The following is a 21480-nucleotide window of genomic DNA, read 5'->3' on the forward strand; positions in this document are numbered from 1 at the left end:
TCAGTTATGGATTGGGATATCAGATGATAGATGGAAATGATTCAAAGCACAATTTGAGAACCGTGGTATCTTTACTGTAGCAGTCTTAGTATGTTAATTGGTATTAATTGGTATTTTAAAAAGCCACAGTCGAAGGAACATAGGACAAGTTAAGCCTGAATCTGAAGTTATCTGAAGTCCTAAAAATAATATAATTGGCCTTTTTCCTTMATGACTGAGTGCAAATTCAGTGACAMAGTTACGAAACCAAAAATAAAGGTTKGATGTGGCAAATATAAGCTGAAGAATGTCAATTTGTTATAAATTAATGTAAAACCATAGTGTGCACATAATAAACATTATTAAATGTATTGCCTTAAAAAATAAAACACTTTTCCATAATCCATTTCATTTTCAAGTCCTGGAAAATCGTCAAAGATCCAGACAATTCAGGACCTTTGTAAGAACCCTGTAAACTCAATAAGCRTCATGTATGATTAGMAAATCTAAACCAATATTTGAATACAAAGGAATTGGTTATTGACTGCTCTATTTTCTGATAACTCAAGTAGATATGGTTACCATAGAAAYTGTTTAAGTGTCATTCACAGTCCTTATTTATTCTGTAAAAGAAATTAACTACTTGACAGCTGAAACAGCCGTTACCTAAAGTATTAATAAAACACACATTGACATTTTCTGACGTACCAATCGCAGACAAAGGTAAACAGAAGATCACTCACTATAACACAGTATTCCTTGTCGGGCTCCAAGATCACAGTGGTCACGTCACAGATATCGACACTGCCCAGCGAACGGAAAAAGCTCGTCTGACAATCCTGGTGACAAGTTAGCAGCCTCTTGTCCGTCACCACCAGGCAACATGGGATACACGGGGTGGGGGCCACACCCTGAGGGATAACCTGGACATAGGTCCATATTTAWCAGGAAATCATGCAACCAAAATAATGTCTAGTGTATCAAAATAAAAACAGAAACAAATGAAAATGTTTAATGGAAGAAAACAAGAGTACAAGGTTTAAAAAGCTCTTCATAAGAATATAGAAAAGGGACAAATATTTTAGAAATACCCTATTTAGCAAGATAGCTGAAGAAAATCAGAAACTTATAATGTTTGATACAGATGAAATTTGAACAAACATTCAATAATTCCTGTCCATAATAAGGTTATTTCCACCATTCCTAAGTTTATCCATAGAGATATCTAGCTTAAAACCAATAATGCAAAATTTGTAACGTCAACAGTGCATTATACCAACTTTCTCCACTTACCCCTTTGGAAACAGACTGACAGAGAAGCTGCATCCATTCGGCCATGTCCTGCTCATTGTTGGCACTGAGTACCAGTGGGGGGCGCTCTGTCAAGATGACCTGGAAGGCGTGGGGACGCTCTGTGTTGTTGGAGCGACGGCACCCTCCACAGTGTTCCCCTCTGATGACACACAAAGAGGAGTCAAAACAGGGAGAGGCCCTCAGCTTTCAATCTGAAAGTTGAGCTTTCTGAGACTTACCCCATGGTGACGGACATCAGAGGGGTCACATCTGTCCTCTCTGCATACAAGTACAGGACCCCTTTGCTGCACGAAGAGAGAACAAACTTTTAGCTTCATATACCGGATGACATTTGGACAGACCGTCAAACTGATATTTTCAGCAAAATATGAAAGAAACAAACTATACAAGAAATTATATTGTGTAATAAAAGATGTTCAAATAATSCAGCACTACTCTATCATTAGTACCCCTCTTTAATATGCAAAAAGCCTTAAAGGTGCAGTATGTATCTTTAATAAGCAATACGTTTGTTAATCTGTGGAAAAACAAAAATCAAGCTCCTTTGCTTCCCCCTGTGGTCCTTCAGACATCTGCAGAAATTCACYGCTCTTGGTCAAAAACAGAAATCAGAGCCAGGAGGGTCTTAGTGCTGTCAATAATGCTGTTCACACCATTTCTCTCTGCTACGCTACAGCAAGTTCCCTGTCATGAATGCTCAGCCTAGTTAGCATAACCACCAAYRACAGAGGATAAATAGTTTTTCTCTAACTGTAAGCTGTTTCTCCTCCATAAGCATGCTGAGCAGTGAAACTACGAGCTTGATTGGCAGCACAAAGGCCGTCCTCCTGGCTCTGATTGGTTGTTTTTGACCAAGAGCGGTGCTTTTCTGTAGATGGTGATATTAGCACAGAGAGGAGATGAAGGAGCTAGGTTTTTTTGCATATTATCTGTCACAACATGGTAACAAATATGAAAAGGTATATTGTTTATAAACGTTTCTGCAGCTTTAATATGAGTAAAAAAAAAATCTTATTTTGAGTACATTTAATCAGTGGAGAGAAATCCCGCAATGGCAAAAACCAAAAAAATGGTTATTGGTGGCAAAATTAAATTATATAAAAATAGCCCAATCACTTRAAATCATACTTTACTTGATGAGGTTATGTAGGAATTTCAATCTGTAATTTAGAAGGAACTTGGAAAAAAACAACATGTCGACTACTGTTTTGAAATCTTGCCCATAGCCACAGTCAGAGCAAGAATTAGATTCAAACTGGAATGGAGAAAAATCAAGACTGRGTGGCAACTTAAGCTCGTCTTCCCAGAAGAAGGAGATGAAAAAATCTCCAGTTTTGGTCCGAGGAGACAAAGATTCAGCTATTCAGCTTAAAAACAACTGCAGGCAAGTTTGAAAAGGAAAATATGAGCATGAATACGGTCTGTACCTGAGGATGACGTAGCAGCTCTTCCACATCTCTTTACCGAGGTACGTGATCCCAGACCTGTACTGCAGAGAACCTTCTTTGATACTGGAAGGGACCCCAGAGGTGGGTGTGCCTCCTTGGGGAGACATGTTCATATCCATTGGGTCCTCCCAGTGAACCAGTGAATAAAGCTGGATAGACACTTCAGATACCTGCGAATAATATGCAACAAATGTAATAACGATTTTTGGAAGGTTTGGTTGTCAAAAGCTGCTACAGCACAAAATAGTTGTAACAATATTCTACCTCACAATGACTCTCCTGAGAGACAAACTTATTCAAGGCCAGTTTTTCCATGGTGGCATCTGTCAGAACAGCTGGATATGGAGGCTCTCGACAACCCTGGACCATGGCGGACTTCAGCACAGACAGGAACCAGCTAAAAATKAAGGAGAAAGGAAGTTGAATGGCAGTGGATAGGCAATCACTCAGTGAGAAGGAGACCAACACTTTTCCAAGATGAATGTTTTTCAGTGGCAGGAAGTAGGAGACAAGTCAGAAAAGAGGGAAAGATGAGTGGAGAAATGTTTGAGATCTCCCAGATCAAAACCTTCTCTATAGGGTCACACTGATGTTCCAGCAGTTTCAAAAATAGTGACTTGGTCGTTTCTAAGCTTTATACTCTATCTCCTTTCATTTAAGGGTTACGGTTTGGATGAGATAGTTGAAACATTGACACAATTGGTTGTGTTCAAGATAAAATGATTCCAAACTTAAACACAAGCTGGTTAAAGAATGTATAAATGTTTAGTAGATTGTATTGTTATTTTTATSTTTTTGTGACAGATCTCTCTTGCAAATGAGACATTGGTGTAAAAATCTGTCCAAAAAGGAACAGGATGAAGATGTGCATTTGCTACCTCTTTGAACACACAAAGAGAACGTACAAGTCAAGAATATTAATAAAAACCAATMTAAGTGAATTTACACAGTCAGCGAGCCATCAGCTGTATCCAACAGGAACTTCCTTCTTCTGTTGGTGCAAACCAGCGTTATTGTCTGTTGGTCAAGGCCCACCTAAGGGGAAAAAATTAGATCCATCTTGTTTAAAACATATTAAGTAAGTCTCCTGTTTTGTCATTGTCAATCATTGTATTAGCAGTAATACAAAAGCAGAAAGACATAATATAAATGTAGTGATGTCCATCTAGAAAAAATGAAATAAACTTGTGAGGTGYAGATGACTTACAGAGAGATAGTCGAGCTCRTTATAGGAAACAGCATCTTCTACTGTGTAGGGTTTTTCAGCTGCTCCTAAAAATAATAGGCATTTATTAATGTACGCCAAATGAATCACAGAATATATGATCCGTGAACAAAACTCTGTGCAGCACACAAATTCTGAGGTTTCCCATGACATAGGGCTGGTGACAGTTTTGGATACCAGAGTCAGCGGTGCTGGCTGATTATGTTGTTTACTCACCTTTTCTTAGTAAGTAGATGTAACAGTCAGTCAGCAGCAGATAAAGAGGCTGCAGGTCCCCCTCCATGTGACCTGTACTCATTCTCAACATCTGGAAAACACAACAATGGCAGATTAGATGGCAGATCTTTAGRGATTTTATTTGTCTCCAATGAAGCATTTACTATTGTGAGCATCTCCATGGAGGATTTACTGTGACAATTTTATAATGTGAAGGAAAGCAGACAGTTTTCATATACAGAGGTAGTCCTCATAGGCAGATTGTTCTTCCTGCTTTCTGAGAAGATTTAAAAGCAAATGTGACAAAGTTAGAATGTTTAAACAGGGTTCCTGCAGGTTTTTTAAGACATCTTTAAGACCAATTTAAATGGAATTTAAGACTTACATCTCCACAGAAGAAGTGTGAATGTCATCCAGGAGATACATTTGAACTTAGTCATGATAGACACATATAAGCTAGCTAGCTAGGAAGGGTATTAGCAGGTAATTACTGGCAGCCTCAATTGTCTCATGTAACAGAGCACTAAGAAGATTTTGCCCAACAGAAAAGTCTAGAGAAAAAAATGCATTGAATATATGAAATGAAATAGTCATGTCAAAGCAAAATTTAAGACCTATGATTAACGCATTAAAGGCCAATTTACTTCTTTTCTAAATCATTTTAAKACATTTTAAAGCCTTACTTTTAGATGAATGAATTTAAGACTTTGGAATGTGCAGGCATCCCAATTAAAGGCACCTCATAGGTGAACAAGAGTGAACTTTTGTAATTTGTCAGTCTACAAGAAAGTATTGTAAAAGGCATCGACTAACTGGGCCTTGCAACATTTCCAAAGGAAGATTGTTTCATAGACTAAGAGGACATAACATCAAAAGTTTCAACTTTCTCAAAGGGACACAGTGGGATTTTTGTTCTTTACACATTTGATTTGTGATGCCAAATCAATCTGTTAATCTGATTATTCAACAATAAACTGAGGAGATGTGACTCTTTTGAGGTTTAGAAAAAGTCTGGAAAAAAAAAAAAAAGCTTCTTCCATCCTCACTCTGAAAAGTTGCTCCTCGTTCTCTCTGAACACATGGATCATGAGAAGAAGCAGGTGATTGTTGTCCACCCTGCAACGTGGTTGAAGAGGATTAGATTTGCAATGAGAAGCAGCACCAGAACAAATATCTGGTCATATCTTGACTTCTTACTTGAACTCTGCTGGGTGAGAAATCTCAGAAGGACTGAGTTTCTCCTGTTGCTCCGTTTCAGATGTTCTGCCTGCTGAATCTCCCTCTACCATCTCTTCCTCTTCCTTCATGTGGGGCTTTCGTCCTGCTGGCTCTTCTGCTTCTTCCTCATCTTCAAGGCTACCTGAAAGAGTCTGTGACTGGCTTTGCTCTGTAGAGTCATTGTGGCCACCACTTGTGTCAGCAGAATCTGGACTGTCGGTGGTAACGCAGCATAGGTCCGCAGACACAGGAGAGGTCTGCAGGCGGTCTGGTCTGTCGGCCAGAGAGGAGTCAAACGTCTCTCGTGGAGTTGGGTCAGGAGGTTTTCCTTCGGAATCGTTGCGAAAGGGCTGCTGCACCGGAGGCTGGGAGCTCTGATCACAGCTTTGATTGTTTTTGTCCTCCTGTTCCTCGGGGGGCGCCCAGGACCCGTTGAGCCGCTCCATGACATCACGGAGGGGTTGTCCAACGGYGTCCATGGAGGTGTCTGTCATCTCTGGGAGTCGAAGCAAGCCTTCCACCCCTTCTTCGCCCCCTTCCTCTACAATCGCAGACCCAATCCTGCTCCTGCTCTGCTCTCCTTCACTGTCCAGTAGCGCTACAGTGGAGCTTATTGAGTCAACTTCTTGCAACGTGTTGTGGTTCACAATCTCCACATGTTCAGAAGAGAGCGAGGCATGGATGCTGCTGCTGGAATCCGTAGATCCCCTGCCACGTCGCTTCTTGGCTGGCTTCTTTCGCTTAGCCATCCTAGGACAGATAATGAAGATGGTCAATTTGGCGTCAGACTTAAGCAGAAGATGTTGCTTAAAGGGAAGACCCTAAAACACTCGGTACCTGATGACTTCAAGCTCATTGCCATTGACCTCGGTCTCATCTTCGGTGGTGTTGCGACGGCTGGCTGCATGAACTGGTGTGACGTCTGCCGAGGTGTTCGTGTCAGAGTCCTCGTTGAACGGGTTGTGTCGAGATGTGGGGCTGTTTGGGGAAAGGCGAGCGGCAGTTTTCCCCACCGCTGTGCTGGTGACAACTACTGTGTCACTGACGACCGTCTGGGGATCAGAGCCAGTCGACCGTGGGCAGCTGACCTGGTCGGTCAAGTCACCCTCTATTTTCAAGAGCCGCAAAAAGATAACTGAGTAAATGCAAATGCAGCTGTTGTCAAGGTTTATATCTAAAGAGTAAAGGAAATACACAGACTGCCTCTTCTGCATTGGTGGCAGCAGAATTTTTGTCAATTGGCTTGTTGACAAAAGTTACAGTGCCAATGAAAACTTTATTACACTTATTAAAAGAATATTTGAGCTGTGATGTCTTTACACATATGAATTTAAATGGTAAAATGTATGCTTAAGTGTTGAAAGTTGCAACAAAAGAACACATTTTTGTAGCCATCAACAAGCTTCCAGCAGAATTTTCAAAGGCCGAGTTGATCATTTGTTTAACTGGTTGAGTTGTTTAGCGCAGAACTCACGTTTAAGCATAATCTGGAAATTTAAAATCTCTGATATAAGGACGCCGATAGAAGCGTTTGAGTAGTATCACTTAATCAAGCCTTTACTAACATCCCACACTACAATAAGTAATAAATGTATGTATGGTTTGTGYTGATAACGTATGGAGTCAATATCTGTATCAGCCAATAGTCAAAGCTGCCGTATTGGTATTGTATTGGAAAAAGAATAAACTGTATCACGACAGCCCTACAAACAAACCAACAGCTTGATGTTGGAACTTGGACAAAACCAGGAATACCAACAGGCTTCAAAACGGTTTTTGAAAATAATAAAACCAGTCCATGCAACATTAAGTCTAAGGGCAAATTTGTTTAATATATTTAAAAGCTAAGTCTCTGTCGGTAAACCAGTCAGTTTAAAAAAGGTAACATTTCTGGTAATAACGGAGGTTGAATATCCAGCCACAATTTTATCAGAAGCTTGTTGATGGCTCATGAATGATGTACTTTCTCTGCAACCTACGCAGGGTTGCACAGAAAGCATCCCACAGGAAGACGTATATATACATTTCTTTTTGTATTTGAGCTTATGTGGACTAGAAAAATCTATAATTTCAAATAAGTGCATATAATTATTCATTACTGCCAAGTCAATGAAATTTGTTTGATAAATAGTAATTCCCAACTGAAAAAAAAAAAGCATTCAGTTGGTAACGCTTTTACCAACTCAGGAGATTTACCTCCAAGTCAGGTGTATATAAACTTCTCACCAGCACCATATTTACAAGGAATTGTGATTTTAATTTATTTTGTGCGTTTTTGCAGTGTTGCAATACTGACCAACCAAACAAGTGTACAGAAATACTGTGCATTTCCTCATTAGCATAGAAATAGCCAGTGTTAGCGCAAAGCAATCTGAATTTTTTAAGGGTTAAAAAAAAACAAAGGCACCACACAATTTGAGACATATCAGGCAGCGGGTTTCTTGCAGAGTCACAGGCCCAGGTCAAGCAGTGCTACTGCAGCAGCTACAGCTAAAAGGCAAGGACAGAAACTGACAAATAATTGCGTATTCTCAAGCAATTTGAGAACCTAAAGTGAAATATTAAATATTTAAAATAAGTCACTTGTAAATTAGACAGTCTAGAGTACTGAACACTGAACTAAAGCTGATTTGCTGATTTTCAACCAACACTAGAGCTTAGCTGAACCTAGGCCAGTGAAACACATCAACAGGAAGAAGATACACCATAATATGCAACACAGACAGATACACGGTAAAAACAGAAGCCTAGAAAGGAAAAGGTGAGTACCAGCTGCTTCAGGCTTTCCTACTGCCGTGTCAACAGTTACGCAGAGTAAGCTTGAATGAGACAGTTCCCCAAATAAGCAACACATGCAGAACATGGCAGACAGGTAACCCACCCAGCAACAAATTCCCAGATTAATGATCCACTTTATTGACATGAACACAGTTTGTTTCACTTTTTTCTATTTTGATTTATGACATTTGAATAAGTATGACTACAAATGTATGAAATAATATAAATGTGTTTCCATTTATTTTACCCTTGGGTTTCATAGGCATCCCCAAAGGAACTTCTCTCCTCACCTAATAAAATTTGTTTTAACTGAATGGGACAACTTTTTATCTCGACCTGTCGCAAAGTTGATTTATCTCTTAGGCTGCTTGACATATAGCAATAAAAAAAAAAAAAACATCCCAGTCAAACAAGTATAAAATCTGCCAGCAGAGCATAAAGAGGGTTTTCAATATTGTATCTTTTAGGAAATAAAATACAAAAATATGTACTTATGATGATAGTAATCATAATAACAACAACAACAATATTTTGCAGTGTTGCCATGGATGTTTCGGTAATATCTATTAACTTTCTTCAAATTTAGAAGTTTACTTGCATTTCCTTTGTATTTGATGGAGTTGCCTTTAGACTGGGTCAAATAATCTGGGTATCCTTCCACACATTTCTCACAATAGTTAACTGGGCTTTGGCGTTACAGTCAGGTTTGTAGGACACCTTAGTTGCACAGGGATCGAAGATCAGGGCTTTGTGATGTCCATTCCYAAACACTGACTTTATCCTTCAGCCGCCTTATAATAAATTTCCACTTGGAAGACTTATTTGAGCCCAAGCTTCAACTTCCTGGTTGACCTCCAATATCCATTTTTTTCTATCTGAAATGTTTCAGTGTGTTTCACAGGTGGGATGTTGCTTTCATGCTTGCAAGCTCATCCACTTATCTCCCCAAATGTAACAATGGTTTTTGAATCTTTGTAAAAAGTTTAATTGCGTCAGACCACGGGAAATGTTTCTAAAAATTATAATCTGGCTATTTATGTCGACTTTGTAGCTACAGATGTTTTCTTTCTTTCTATAAGCAGCTTATGCATCTTCACAAGGTTTCATGTTTTGTTCTGGAGCTGATTTGCATCAACACACATTATCTAAAAAAAATCATGACAAATTGCACCGAGTTATTTAAAAGGCACAATAATTGCAGTGTATGTAAACTTCAGAATTTGAAGAAAATACTGCAAAATTCTCAGAAATAATAATCTCCTTCTTATGTAGTTTAGGTAATACTAATTAACTTAAACTAAGAAGAGTGAGTTGATGTCAAAAGGTAAAGGAATAATTGTATCCATATAAAGTTTATGTAAATCTATGCTTTCAACTGCATCATTAATCCAATAAACATCACAAAATAATGTGCTTTTTTTGTAAATATGACCCATCACTTAAAAGATATTTCTGTCAAATTATTATTTWAAAAAAAATCTGAGTTAAGGTATAACAAGCTTTTAACAAGTGGTTGAAWACAGATGAAATTTTTCTTTGCTCCCCCACTAGTTGCTGTGTTCGGCCTTTCAGCTGGTTAAAGCATTCAACATTTTGGAAACTTTTGGGTCCACCTGTCACTGTAAGGCTTAAAGCTTCTGTAGGGAAAGAACTAGTGGTATGTTTAAAGCTGCAAAGCCTGCAGGCTTTAGCTGTGATTTTTTAGCTGTGTCTAAAAATCACAGCTAATATCAGCTTAGTAGACTCGCAGTGTTATTCTCTAAAGAGCAGAAGGACAACAAGGGTAAATATCCTATCCAAATAAATGATTGAAAATAACTTCAAAAACAAGCAGCTGAGAATATAGTAATAATTGATGATCACTACATTATTTTTGCAGCAGTAAGGTCGTGTTTCTTTCTGTTTAAAACAAAAGCTTTTAGAGCTTGTCATGCTTTATTGTTTGAAACATTTTATCTAAATTTAGTGAAGCTGTGGTATTCGTCCACAAAGTAAACAGATCATAATAATCTGATGCTGGCCACTACATAATTCCTTTTGATGTAAACACAGTATATTACATATACTGCCTTATAATATCACAGAAAACTAAATCTTTCAGAACCAACTGTCAAAAACCTTAATGTTCTTTTCTTTTCAAATTCAGATACATTATCTTGCATCAGTGGCTATTTTACAGTTTAGGTTCCCAGCATGCAATTAATCCCAAGTTGTGCTCAAACTCATGCTATAAAGGAGGGAGAGAAAACATGGAATGAGTAAGCAGGAAGTAAGGGTTGACCATTGTCCCACCTTCCCAGTTTGCACTTGGCAATGACTGCAACACGGGGAACATGTCACCAAAATCATAATCTAAAAAAAAAACAAAAGAAAAGAAGGGATAACATTGAAAATTAGAAAAAGTCTGACTGAAGAAACAAAAGACAGATGAGGCTGAATAAATGACAGAGAAACAGTAAAATAACATGATACATGGAATGTGAAACAACTAAACCAATGAGGGTAAAAAACAGAGAAATGGGAACTAAAACAGGGAACTGGCCCGGTGCTTTGTGGGGGCTGAGCGCTGCAATTACCCCAGTGAAGGTATTCTGCCACCATCGGTGTGCAAATGAAATGAAATACAGTCATGTGAAGAAATCGTAGCACAACCCATAACATCCTGTATGTTCAGCTAACATCTTTTGACATATATTTATCACCAATTTTAAAAATACAGAAAAAAAAATCTACTAATTAAAAAAGTAAAACAAAGGAATAGTTTAAAATTTCTGCCAAATCTATTTAAAAAACAATTTCTGGTGATGAATAAAATTAAAGCAACCTCACATTAATTCCAACTTCAAATGACTTAAACACTCCTAGTTTTTACATTTGGAGCACATGATTGACTTCATATATTCACTCTGTAAAATGATCAAGTATATAGAGAAAAACCCTAAAATGCCATCAATGGATGTAGAAGTGAATATCTATACAATGAGAAAGAAAACTTTGTTCTCCAAGAAAAACATGAAGGCCAGACTGCAGTTTGTCAGAAAGAACGTAGACAAAGAGGACGACTTCGACTTCTGGAACAATGTTCTTTAGACAGATGAACCAAAGGCAGAATTAAATATTGCCCAGTCCTATTTTAAGCATAGAAAACAAAGAACGAAATTGAAAACCAGTGTGCATCTCATTRCCAGGTTTTACTATACTAATTTAGGTAAAGACGTATAGTAAGAAACAGGGTGGGTAGAGAAAATACAGCATGCTCTACCTTCACTGGAGGGAGCTATGGCGCTGTCGTCCCACTCCAGGTTGGTGGAGGTCAGGGAGGTGAATGAGTGCAGAGACAAGCTGTCCGAGCTGGGGAGCCTTTCCTCAAAGTCCAGCAGGTTGTGCGGTTTGTAGTACTCTGGCATGTACGGAGCTACATCCAGGTAGGGCACATCCTAAACCAGGAACATGACATGTTAGGGACACACCGCTGACTGCAGTGTATGATAATGTTGTGATTAAGCTTATGCTGACCAGCTCCAGATCAAAACGAATGAACTCCAGGCCGGACACCAGTGTAAGGAACAGCGTGAGGTGGTCGTGACTGCAGACCAACGCATTTCTACAAGTTAAAGATATTATGATTTAAGGCATTTAATACATATGAAGTTAACAGTAAAAGTCCAAGCAGAAAGCTTCAACAGCAGTCACATGCATTTAAAAAAAAAAAAAAAGGTAATTAAGAAAAACATCTTAACATACTTGAAGTAATACTTCTGTAACAATCCTTGATTCTCTTGGAAGAGGCGTAGATAGCTTTCTAAAGAGCTCTCACTCAACGCCAGGTACAGCCATGCTCGACCTGCACAGAACAGTTGAAGCCTCCTTTAATGAATGAATCTCACAGTCTAATAAACAATGTTTCCTTTCATTTCAAATGCAATTCCCAATGCAGTAAATATGTCATACTTCGACCRAGGTTGGTGGCTATGTGCTGCAGCTCGTCTATCTGTCGAACAGCCTCCCTCCTGGTGAAGTGAACCACCAGCACCCAGTAGCCTGACGATATGTCCTGCAGCCTGAAACAACACCACATTCATAAGGGAAAAGCCTAACACAAATAATTCCCATATGACAGCATGTTTAAAATATTATGTAAATAAYATCCATCCTCAGGCAGATTGACCTGAGAAGATCAGAGCACCAATTGGGGTTCCTGTAGATTTAAATTTTAGACTTAAGACCTTAAAGTATTAAGTAAATAAACCTAATCAGTTTTAAGGTACTTAAAGATGCTTTAAAAAATGTCCCAGAAGACTCTCAATAAGCGTCTCTGCTAAATCAGATGAAAATGTGGATTGATACAGTGCGTGTTAGCTTTCAGTTGATGTGTTTACTTTTCCAATAAGGTCCTGGTAATATGATGTCCTTCTGCTAAAGGTAAGAGAACTATTACAAATAACCTCACTTTAAAATATACAAACTAACCCTTTAGGTGACTATATTCAACCAAGATGGTGATAGAAGAAATAAGGACAACATAAAAAATAAAAAAAAATCTAGAAATGTGTCACTTGAGGTCATTGTAAAAGATTACAAAAGTCTGGTAATTTAAAGCAAAATCTGAAGAAGCAAGACATGGCTCAACTCTTTTCACTAATAGAGAAGTGGTGAAACAGGAAGGAAGMTATGCATTCATACAGAAAACCAAAAAACTATATTAGATGAAACATGACACAAATGGATGCACATTAACTTTCGGTGTGTGCAAAGAACTGTGGGAAATAAATAAATACAAGTTATTATACACATGTAGTGCAGTCATTCTCTGTGTGCCAGAGATCTACATCTGTGTCCCTAAAATCTACATGGTACTGCAAGCACAGGAAAGGCTTTCAAAGCAAAAAAAAAAAAAAAAACATAATGTTGGAATTGTATTAATGTTTTTTTTTTGTTTTTTTTTTAAATACCCACCCTTCCACTTTTCAAAACAGTTGAAAACCTCTGATAATATTCCACACACATTGCTTTGATGTTTTGGAATCTAGCTTAAATACAATTTTAAAAGCGTTGCTACTTAAAAATGGGRAAACAATTGTAAAAACTGTTATTTCAGTAAATTTAGAAATCAAGATTAGCCTTTAAATCTGGAAACATGGTATTTAGTAATATTAAAATACCTTAGATGCAAAGCAGTACAGGTAATACTATTTGAAGGGGTGTGCAATAAGACTGACATGACACYGTCATAAACATGTTATAACACCCCTTGTGAACACGAAGGAGTCTTCATAAATGTTTATGAATTGTCATAAAGTGTCATTCGGTAAATAATGACACTTTTAATAGAAAGCTGCCATAAAAGTTGCATTAAAAGCTCATTATAAATGTCAATTTTGCATTAAAAGTCTCATTTACCGAATGACACTACATATGTAGTGGATCAGGGCAATCTGATCCACGCAAAAAAGCATAAAGAATTTGAAGTAATGTTTCTTTCATTTCCAACATTCTGCAGCTATCKTGCAATAAATATCTTACCCATACAGCAGAGCATGGTCAAGGTGTTCACAAAGACGCTGGAGGACCCGGTCGTGATTGCGGATAGCCGGAGTTTCATCCTCACAGGCTGCAAAGTAACTCTGTAACTGTAGAGACACATGCAGGTCAGATTGCTCTTACAGAGAGAGAAGGTGTAAGTCTTTCAGGCATTCAGAGTAGGAATTCCAAGCATTTCCCAATACGGTGGGTTTAAAAAGTTGGTGAATTTACACAATAGGTCATCTGCAGAAGACTGATTTTGTGGGTGCCCTTTTAACCCTGCAGCACAAGGTTAAAATGATAACTTTATGAATKAGATGTTTTAAAGATGCTTACTGCGTATTTCAATTGTGCAGCCAGACAACAACTAAAACAAGAAATGCAGGCCTAAACAGWGGAATCACTTTGACTTGCACATAATCCAGGAAGGTATTTGAAAGCGCTCATACAAGCAGTAAACGAAGCAGCCTGCAACACAAACCTGAAACTGCATCACCAGAAAACAGGCAAAATGCCAACTATTGTCTGTGGATTGTAGATTTAAGCAAGTTGCTGTTCAGTTTAGTTGCCCTATGACCCTGGAAACRTAGATARATCACACTCCCATTGTTAGATACAAACAGAGTTGAGTGTTGGAATGTTAAGGGAAAGATAAAGTGCATATAAAAAAAWWWYCYTTKKWWKKTTTWMYYYTTTTWWTKSYTTWAMMAAWYMAWYMAWYMAWYMAWMMAWMMAAMMAAYMAKMAKMAWCAWMWKATGAWGAARMRRYGKWRKWWKTWWWAAAAAAATAGATATACAACAAATGCAGATATTAGTTATATTTACATTCACATGTGACAGTAAAGGCGCAAGGTAAACATGTAAAGCTAGAGGCACAGTTTGTAAACACCAAATTAATATAAAGGKCAATGAAGGCAATTAAGCAGCAAGTACACTTAAATTTGACTATTTTTTTGTAGGTTAAGATGCTCGTTAGTCAAAGCTTATCTAGGTGAATTACCAAACAAGAAGCTTTCTAATCCAATCCCACTGCAATGAGACAACGCTTCAAAAATATTAACTATCAGAAAAAATAACGTGTACAGTTTTGAGCATTCACTTAAAGAAATCAGCAGAAAGAAGATGAAAAGCGCATTTTTGCAAGCATTACAGTCATCATAAAGGAGTATGTTCTTATAAACAGAAAGGAGGAGGAAAGAGCTAATGTTTCATCCAGATGTCGCGGATCCAGCAGCTTTGTTTACACTCTTCATTGCCGCAGTGTGGGAGCACAAGGAGGGTTAGCGCCACTACTGCTGACCGTGGACAAAAAACACAAACTATAACGTTCACATCAAAGCTTTAGCTGTCAAACCGAGKGTTCGTTTGAGCCAGTTCACACTTTGATTAGTTATTCCCGCAGGGGCAAGGCCCTTATGAACTGGTGGTGTCCTTCCAGCTTAAAAGTTGCCCTCTTTCGCAAACAGATGACCTAATATTAGCTACAATGACTCCAGCATGTGGAGTAGATGTTGCTACTATAAGTACAYCAAAATGGTAAATCTTGACYGTTTAGAGCTTACCTTCTTGACAGACATCGAGATGTTTTCCAATATGCGGTCCTTCACTTTGAGTTGATCCATCACCGGGGCTGTTGGCAGCAGAAGGCTGTCAGCTGACTCTCCCAAAGCAACGCTCTTTTTTTGCTAAAGCTAACGCCGCCCACATTAGCTGCTCAACAAACCCTCCGTTGCATTTTTACGTTAAACTAAACACACAGCTTGTGGTTTCAATTCTGGAAACTCTTCCGCTAGTTTAAAATGTTTACGCTCGTGCCCGTCAAATTGCGCGTCACTTCAACTTAGCGTTAGCGGAGTAATGTTTACGAGTTAGCTTAAACCTRCACTTTCTTCTTCTTTGAGGCAAATAAGCAACTTCTCGGCGTCCCAGAACAGATAACGTAGAGCATTCTCTAGCTAAAACCGGTGTCACTCAGGTGGGAAATTATTAAATGTTACCTTTGGGAGCATTTGCCTATTTAGTCGATGAATGAAACGTACAGCATGCTAAGGTTCTACATCTCCTGAAGGTCTGAACGGAAATCCAACCGGCTGAGGGTTACGTCACCTGAACGTGACTTCTGTGTGAAAGGCAAGAAGTCTTATCCTGTATTTYCCGTCGTGACATATATACCATTATTATGAAGGACTTTCCTTTAATAGAACTAATAACTTTCTGGTTGGTCACATTTTTTATGTAATTTGGATTCTATTTACATATTTTAGATTATGGTTAAAGCTGTAATATTCAGTGTTGATCTTACTTGAGACTAACACCAGAGTACTTTATTTGTCCCCTTCATAACTTCTAGCAAACTTGAAATGGAACATTTTATGATTTTCTTCTCGTCTACTACAGAAGGTCCTTTCTGCCCACAACCATCAGCATCTACAACGGTTTTAATAAAATTATTAAAAGTGACATATTTYCCTATGGTATAAATGAGATATCCAAACTTGATACTGTTTATAACATAACTATGCTTCCAACTTCCTAACTGATGCATTCCTTCTTTTATGAGATGGCAATTTGTAAAGACAACTGGTTTCACTGGATTTGGGTATCATATTACAGGTGACACAAAAATTTAAAAAGAAGCTTTTTTCAAAGACACAGTATGTTTTGTAATTAAAACACAAACTCATGTCAAGTGGAATGTGGTTTATTTTATTTCAAAGAGGCCCGCAGCGTTTTCAAAAGATTTYTTTTTTTTCAAAAACAAAGAATTGTTGGCATTTTCAGTGCACTTTCTGAGAAGAAAGTAGATTAAATTTAAGTGATTTACAACTGCTTTTTCTTATATTTTAGCCAAATGTGGAGCAACGTTTATACATAAGCGGACTGACTTCACAACAAATGGGGCTTTGGGAGATTTTAAGATGCATCTTTAAAAAAAAAGAAAAACTACTGCATTAAATTGCAGCCAGCACCCCTTAGACACACACACCAGCCACATGCCCTTAAACAAAATATGAACAGTCAAAATCTCAGAATGACACCTTTGAGCCATAAGGACGTTCAGTTTCAATTCTTCCCCTCGCAATTTAAAATTTCACACTTTTTGTCGTCTTTGCTTTAGTCGGACTTCTCCTTCTCCCTCATGTGCAGGAAGACTACACTGAAGACGAAAAGTCCTGTCATCATGGAGAAGGTGCTGGCGTAGTACGGAAAGGCTGAGGGAATGAAGCGCTCGTACTGAGTGTGCTGAAGGGGCCGGACCGAAACCTGCAGAGGACAAGTCATAGAGAATAATTTAATCCTAATCATCTTTTATGGATAAATGGCCAAGATAATCAACAGAAAATTACTTTAAACAAAATCTTTGTGACGTAATCTCTTAAAGTGCAAACCATCACAAGTAATTTGCTGAGCGTAAACCCATGTAGGTTAAGTTTATTGAGCTTGCCTGAGTGGATGAGTAGAGATGTGTGTATCCCAGTCGGTTGTAGTCCACCTTGAACTGGAAGACTCCGTACACGTCGGGCAACTTGAACTGAACGCTGTATTTACCTCCTAATGAAAAACCATGAAACATAATGATAAAAATCAACAGAAAATGTGCAGATTTATGCAATAAAAATACATTATATAATGGAATATGTTCAAGTTTACCATTTTTCTTGAGATAAGTTCTGACAAAGGGGTCGATCCTCACAAACTCAAGCTGAATATCGTCACCGTCGAAGGGGACCCAGCGGCCCTCGGACAACATCTCGATGACGATGCTGTATTCCTGAAAGAAGGTTGTATTCTCATCCACGGCACCTCACTTATGCAAACCTTAAACTGTACTGACAGCTGTTAAACTCACCACGAGGTCAGTAACTGTGTACGCTGCAGGAGGAGCCATCTCTCCCACAGGATGATGGGTAACGGCTCCCACTCTAAGCACTCCCGCCTCCTTAAACACCCAGCGGGACAGAGACACGGCCAGCTCCATGTTCCCCGTTTGCTCGTGCCTGGGAGGGAAGTTGATTTTTGATTTTTTTTTTTAGACCAAAAATCTAAGTAATGTCCCACAACAAAAGAAAAATAACTGATGTGTACCTCTGAGAGCCTGGTCTTGATTTCTGCACTGCAGAGTTGAAGAAGGCGTCGCTGAAGAAGTCCAGGGAGCCGCTGAACACCACTCTGGCATTGTTTCTGGCCTGCAGCCCGGCGATCAGCAGGGTGTTCTTCCCCACAGCATGGGGGTACTGCAGAGGTAAAAAGCTCCCTTCAACAACCCCATRGCTTCTAACAGAAAATATCAGGCCATCTACAACAAATGACACTCCTCAAATCATTAGCTTTAACCTAAAAGAGAGGCTGATGGTGAGAATAAAACGGCAAATAAGGCATATTTCATGAAGTAAAACTGAAATTAAATGTTTTGTTGGCTGTTTGTGGGTTGAGAAGCCTTGTGTCGATTGCACCCAGGAAAAGCTTATCGCTGCTAAGGCCAAACATCTTATGGTAGACTGAAGAAGAAAATGCTGCCCCTGCAAAAGTGCAACCAGGCTTCATTCCAAGGTGGTGTATGAATGTCCCACACACTGGTGTGATCCTAGTTTGTTAAATTAATACATTTTTAACTGCCAAATGATTCATTTATTCAAGTTTCCAATCCCATAAATGACACCAAACAAGAATCAATAGCAGAATAAGCAGTTTGGCATCAGTAGCATTGCTGCAAGACAGAAGGATTTCTTTGGTTTATATCCAATGTAGTGCACCAATTTCTCCAGTTGTAGTCGACCAGAACAAAATAAAATCTAAATCTAGTTTTTACTAGTCTAAACAAAGAGCCATGTATGCTCTTTGATGCACCTGTTTAGTTTTTGCCTTTCAACATATACAAGAGTCACAAGAATTAAGACCACAAAGTAGTAATTTTAAAACATCCACAATGCTAATGTAAAAAGAGTTTAGGTGACATTTGTTTCCATGGACAAATAAGAGATTAACTGATCTGTTTTTTTCCTGGTTGACACTGATTTCAGGTCAACCCCGCCCATACTTTGTTTTTCCAAAAATTAAAACACAAAGGAGACAGTGCTGCAAGTTATCCAAAAGAGTTAGCAGACAAGTCCAACAGCAAATCAAGGAATATCAGGATCTGCCTATTTCTACACCAAAGCATTCGTCACTAACCTTCATCTGAATGTTGCTATCCTCAAAAAATACAAGTATATGCTTTTTGTTGATGCATTTAAATAAATCTAAACACTTGGGAGTTCTTAGTTTTGATTAATTTAATTCATTTGTGGAGAAGAAAATAGCTTATTTTTGTTTTTGTAGCAATTTACCTCCTGATCACTGAACTGAAAACATAAAAAAAAATACAATGATTCTGCTCTCTTGCAGACTGACTGGTACATCTTTAGGCAAAGGTTTCTCTTATATTACATTCTGAAAATATTAAATAACAAATAGTCAAATACTAATTCTGCATATCCAAACAAATCTCAGAAAGCATTACAAGAGGTCAGAGCCTGAAAATTACGTATGTGGGCAAAAAATCTGTAAAACAATTTGAATCGGACCACAACATTTAGATGTAGTTGAGTTTCTAGGTGATGTGGCTTGGTAATCATATTGGATCTGTATATCCAATGTTTTTGAGCAAAGTTCAGATTTAAGGAAATGTCTCAATTTAAAAAAAAAAAATGACCAGACAGTAAAAGGTGCTGTTACCTGAGAAATGGGTCTGTCAGGGAAATAGGAGTAGGAGGTTGAAGAACCAGTGAGAATGTCGAGGACGAGTGGGTTGTCTGGGTCAGCAACCATGCTGGAATGACACATCACAAGGTTTCCAACCAGACCTTCATTTAAAGCTTTAAGCAAAAGTCTTGTTTCTTTTTTTAAAAAGTTATAGTTCCAAATGAATACAAAAACTAACAGATTAGTTACATATTCAATTAAGTGACAAGTTTTTTACAAGAGCATTGGGGGGGGGTGCAGGGGGGAAGATAAAAAAAAAAAAGAAAATCCACCAAGAAAGGGAAAACTATTCAACCAACAGTCATACATACTCGACCCCAATTAAAATCATTTCATTTATAAGCAGACACTGCATTTAGATTTTTTTTTTACTTACCCAACACCCTTAAATAGAACAGGCTTGCCGGTTGGTTTGCCAACAATTGTGGCAGCTTTAAGCAGGTTCTCTGGGTCGGCAACAATCAGGGTGTGCTGCAAACATGCATGATAACCAGAAAATAAGAGAGTCAAACCTCGAGATTGGAGCAACGTCAATATAAATACTGTGAAGACCAAGCTGTTTACCTCGCCAGGATCAGAAACATCATAGTTGTGGTGGTCAATAACAGCCGTTTTTTCCTCATCAAACTCAATGCCACACTCACTACCCAGCTCCCTCAGAGGGTCCCCTGCATTACAGAAATTACAGTGAATAATCTGCATTTCAACAAGTATATATTAATTATAAAGTAAATATTTTATATGTCGACTGACCAATATCTGAACTTGCAGCGACCAGGACGTTGCCTCCACCATCAATGAAGGATGTTATTGTCTCCAAGTTTATATTTCCACCAAAGTCTGCAAAAAGCGACCAGAAAAATAAATGTTACATATCACTTTTAAAAAGTTAACATGAGGTATGAAAGCCAAGTGCAATTTACCTTCGACTGACGGTGCAAAGATTATTAGATGGTCGTAGAGGAACTGCCCATATTTGATCAAGGACAGAGAGGGGTCGTCAGCGGTCTTGAATGTGAGGTCAAATCCACGATCTGGAAAAATAAAACATGTTTTTCCTTTTTCTGTACTCCTTTGATAAATCAAGGTTTGTGGAGACCTCTGGGTCTCCCTGAACCATTATTTTGCTGCTAAAAGCAATCAATGTATAAAAATTCCTCTAAGTAAATACTGTAACAAATAGTACTTTTTTTTCTTCCTTTCTGAATTATCCATTTGCTTTTGGAAATGTTTTGAAAACCAACAAAAACAGAGCTGGATTAATTCTGTGCATTTGAATGAATAATATTAAAAATATTTAGTTGATCAGCTGATATTGATAATTATCTCTTTATGTTAATTTATTTGTGATTTAGCAGGAAACTGCATAGTAAATTATATGGTTTGTGATATAAATTGAGATGTATCTGTGAGTAAGATTTTTAGTTGCACTCGGAAACATTAACCCTGAATGAGTATGTTTGAGCTTCGATATATTACATATTTTACCGAAATTTAATAGTGTTTTCATGGAATTTGGTGACAACCAAAACTGGTTTAGCAAAGGTTAGCAGCCATGCTGTGCTGAATGACGGAAACGGCTCTGTCCAAGCATTTTCAAATGGTCTAGAAAAACGATTTAAAACCACACACAGGTGGGACTAATTGTGTTTATGATGAAACTACAAATGTAAAGATACGCCATCGTTTGACTGACCTGCCAGACTGCGGAAGAAGATTGAATGGGTGTCTTTGATGTTGAGGTTGTCCAGCAGCACCAGGGTTTTCCCGTCAGCCTTCGCGCAGTGCAGCATGGAGGCTAACGAAAGCAGCACGAGGACACTGCAGTCCAAAAGCGTCCTGCATCTTGTCGTCTTCATTCCGGTTCGCTTTTTAGATAATAAAGAACCGAACCGGTCCGCCTGCCCTACTGTTGTAAACGCCGCCATTTTGCTACACAAGTCGACGTCAGCGTTAGCGGAGGTATACTYAACTTTGACCCCAACATCCAACCAATCACAGGAAGGAACGCGTCGGGCCAGACAGCCATTCCACCAA

At 38.4% G+C, this 21480-nt stretch overlaps 3 protein-coding genes across 7 annotated transcripts in view; all 3 read right to left on the reverse strand.

The window, feature by feature from the left end:
* The window catches only part of ano11 (anoctamin 11), a 32502-nt gene extending 32172 nt beyond the window's left edge, over positions 1-330 (reverse strand). The window contains exon 1 of the mRNA XM_008413135.1: positions 327-330. Within this exon, the coding sequence (XP_008411357.1) occupies positions 327-330 (4 nt within the window). The remainder of the gene's footprint in view (positions 1-326) is intronic.
* On the reverse strand, positions 1-15825 carry plekhm2 (pleckstrin homology domain containing, family M (with RUN domain) member 2). 4 transcript variants are annotated; one of them, XM_008413054.2, is made up of 19 exons: positions 15699-15825; positions 15264-15331; positions 13702-13808; positions 12130-12239; positions 11923-12022; positions 11695-11782; positions 11441-11615; positions 10471-10530; positions 6238-6508; positions 5380-6150; positions 5229-5298; positions 4183-4273; positions 3949-4013; positions 3688-3776; positions 3006-3138; positions 2721-2911; positions 1512-1577; positions 1273-1432; positions 1-902 (listed from the first exon to the last, which is right to left on the reverse strand). In XM_008413054.2, the coding sequence occupies exons 2-19, from the start codon at positions 15321-15323 to the stop codon at positions 654-656; spliced, it is 2856 nt and encodes a 951-aa protein (XP_008411276.1). In that variant the 5' UTR covers positions 15324-15331; positions 15699-15825; the 3' UTR covers positions 1-653. The 4 variants fall into 4 exon arrangements, with proteins under 4 accessions (XP_008411276.1, XP_008411275.1, XP_008411277.1 ...); XM_008413053.2 differs by having other exon boundaries at positions 15264-15825; XM_008413055.2 differs by lacking the exon at positions 10471-10530 and adding an exon at positions 10755-10769 and having other exon boundaries at positions 15264-15825.
* Positions 15826-16386: 561 nt separating this feature from the next.
* Positions 16387-21407, reverse strand: ddost (dolichyl-diphosphooligosaccharide--protein glycosyltransferase subunit (non-catalytic)). 2 transcript variants are annotated; one of them, XM_008413058.2, is made up of 11 exons: positions 21140-21406; positions 20367-20477; positions 20197-20283; positions 20008-20111; positions 19820-19914; positions 19417-19510; positions 17788-17936; positions 17552-17699; positions 17353-17473; positions 17147-17253; positions 16387-16965 (listed from the first exon to the last, which is right to left on the reverse strand). In XM_008413058.2, exons 1-11 carry the CDS (start codon positions 21369-21371, stop codon positions 16816-16818), a joined length of 1398 nt encoding a protein of 465 aa, XP_008411280.1. In that variant the 5' UTR covers positions 21372-21406; the 3' UTR covers positions 16387-16815. The 2 variants fall into 2 exon arrangements, with proteins under 2 accessions (XP_008411280.1, XP_008411279.1); XM_008413057.2 differs by having other exon boundaries at positions 19820-20111; positions 21140-21407.
* Between the last annotated feature and the right edge of the window lie 73 nt (positions 21408-21480).

The sequence above is a fragment of the Poecilia reticulata genome, linkage group LG7, assembly GCF_000633615.1.
Source record: "Poecilia reticulata strain Guanapo linkage group LG7, Guppy_female_1.0+MT, whole genome shotgun sequence".
Lineage (NCBI taxonomy): Eukaryota > Metazoa > Chordata > Actinopteri > Cyprinodontiformes > Poeciliidae > Poecilia > Poecilia reticulata.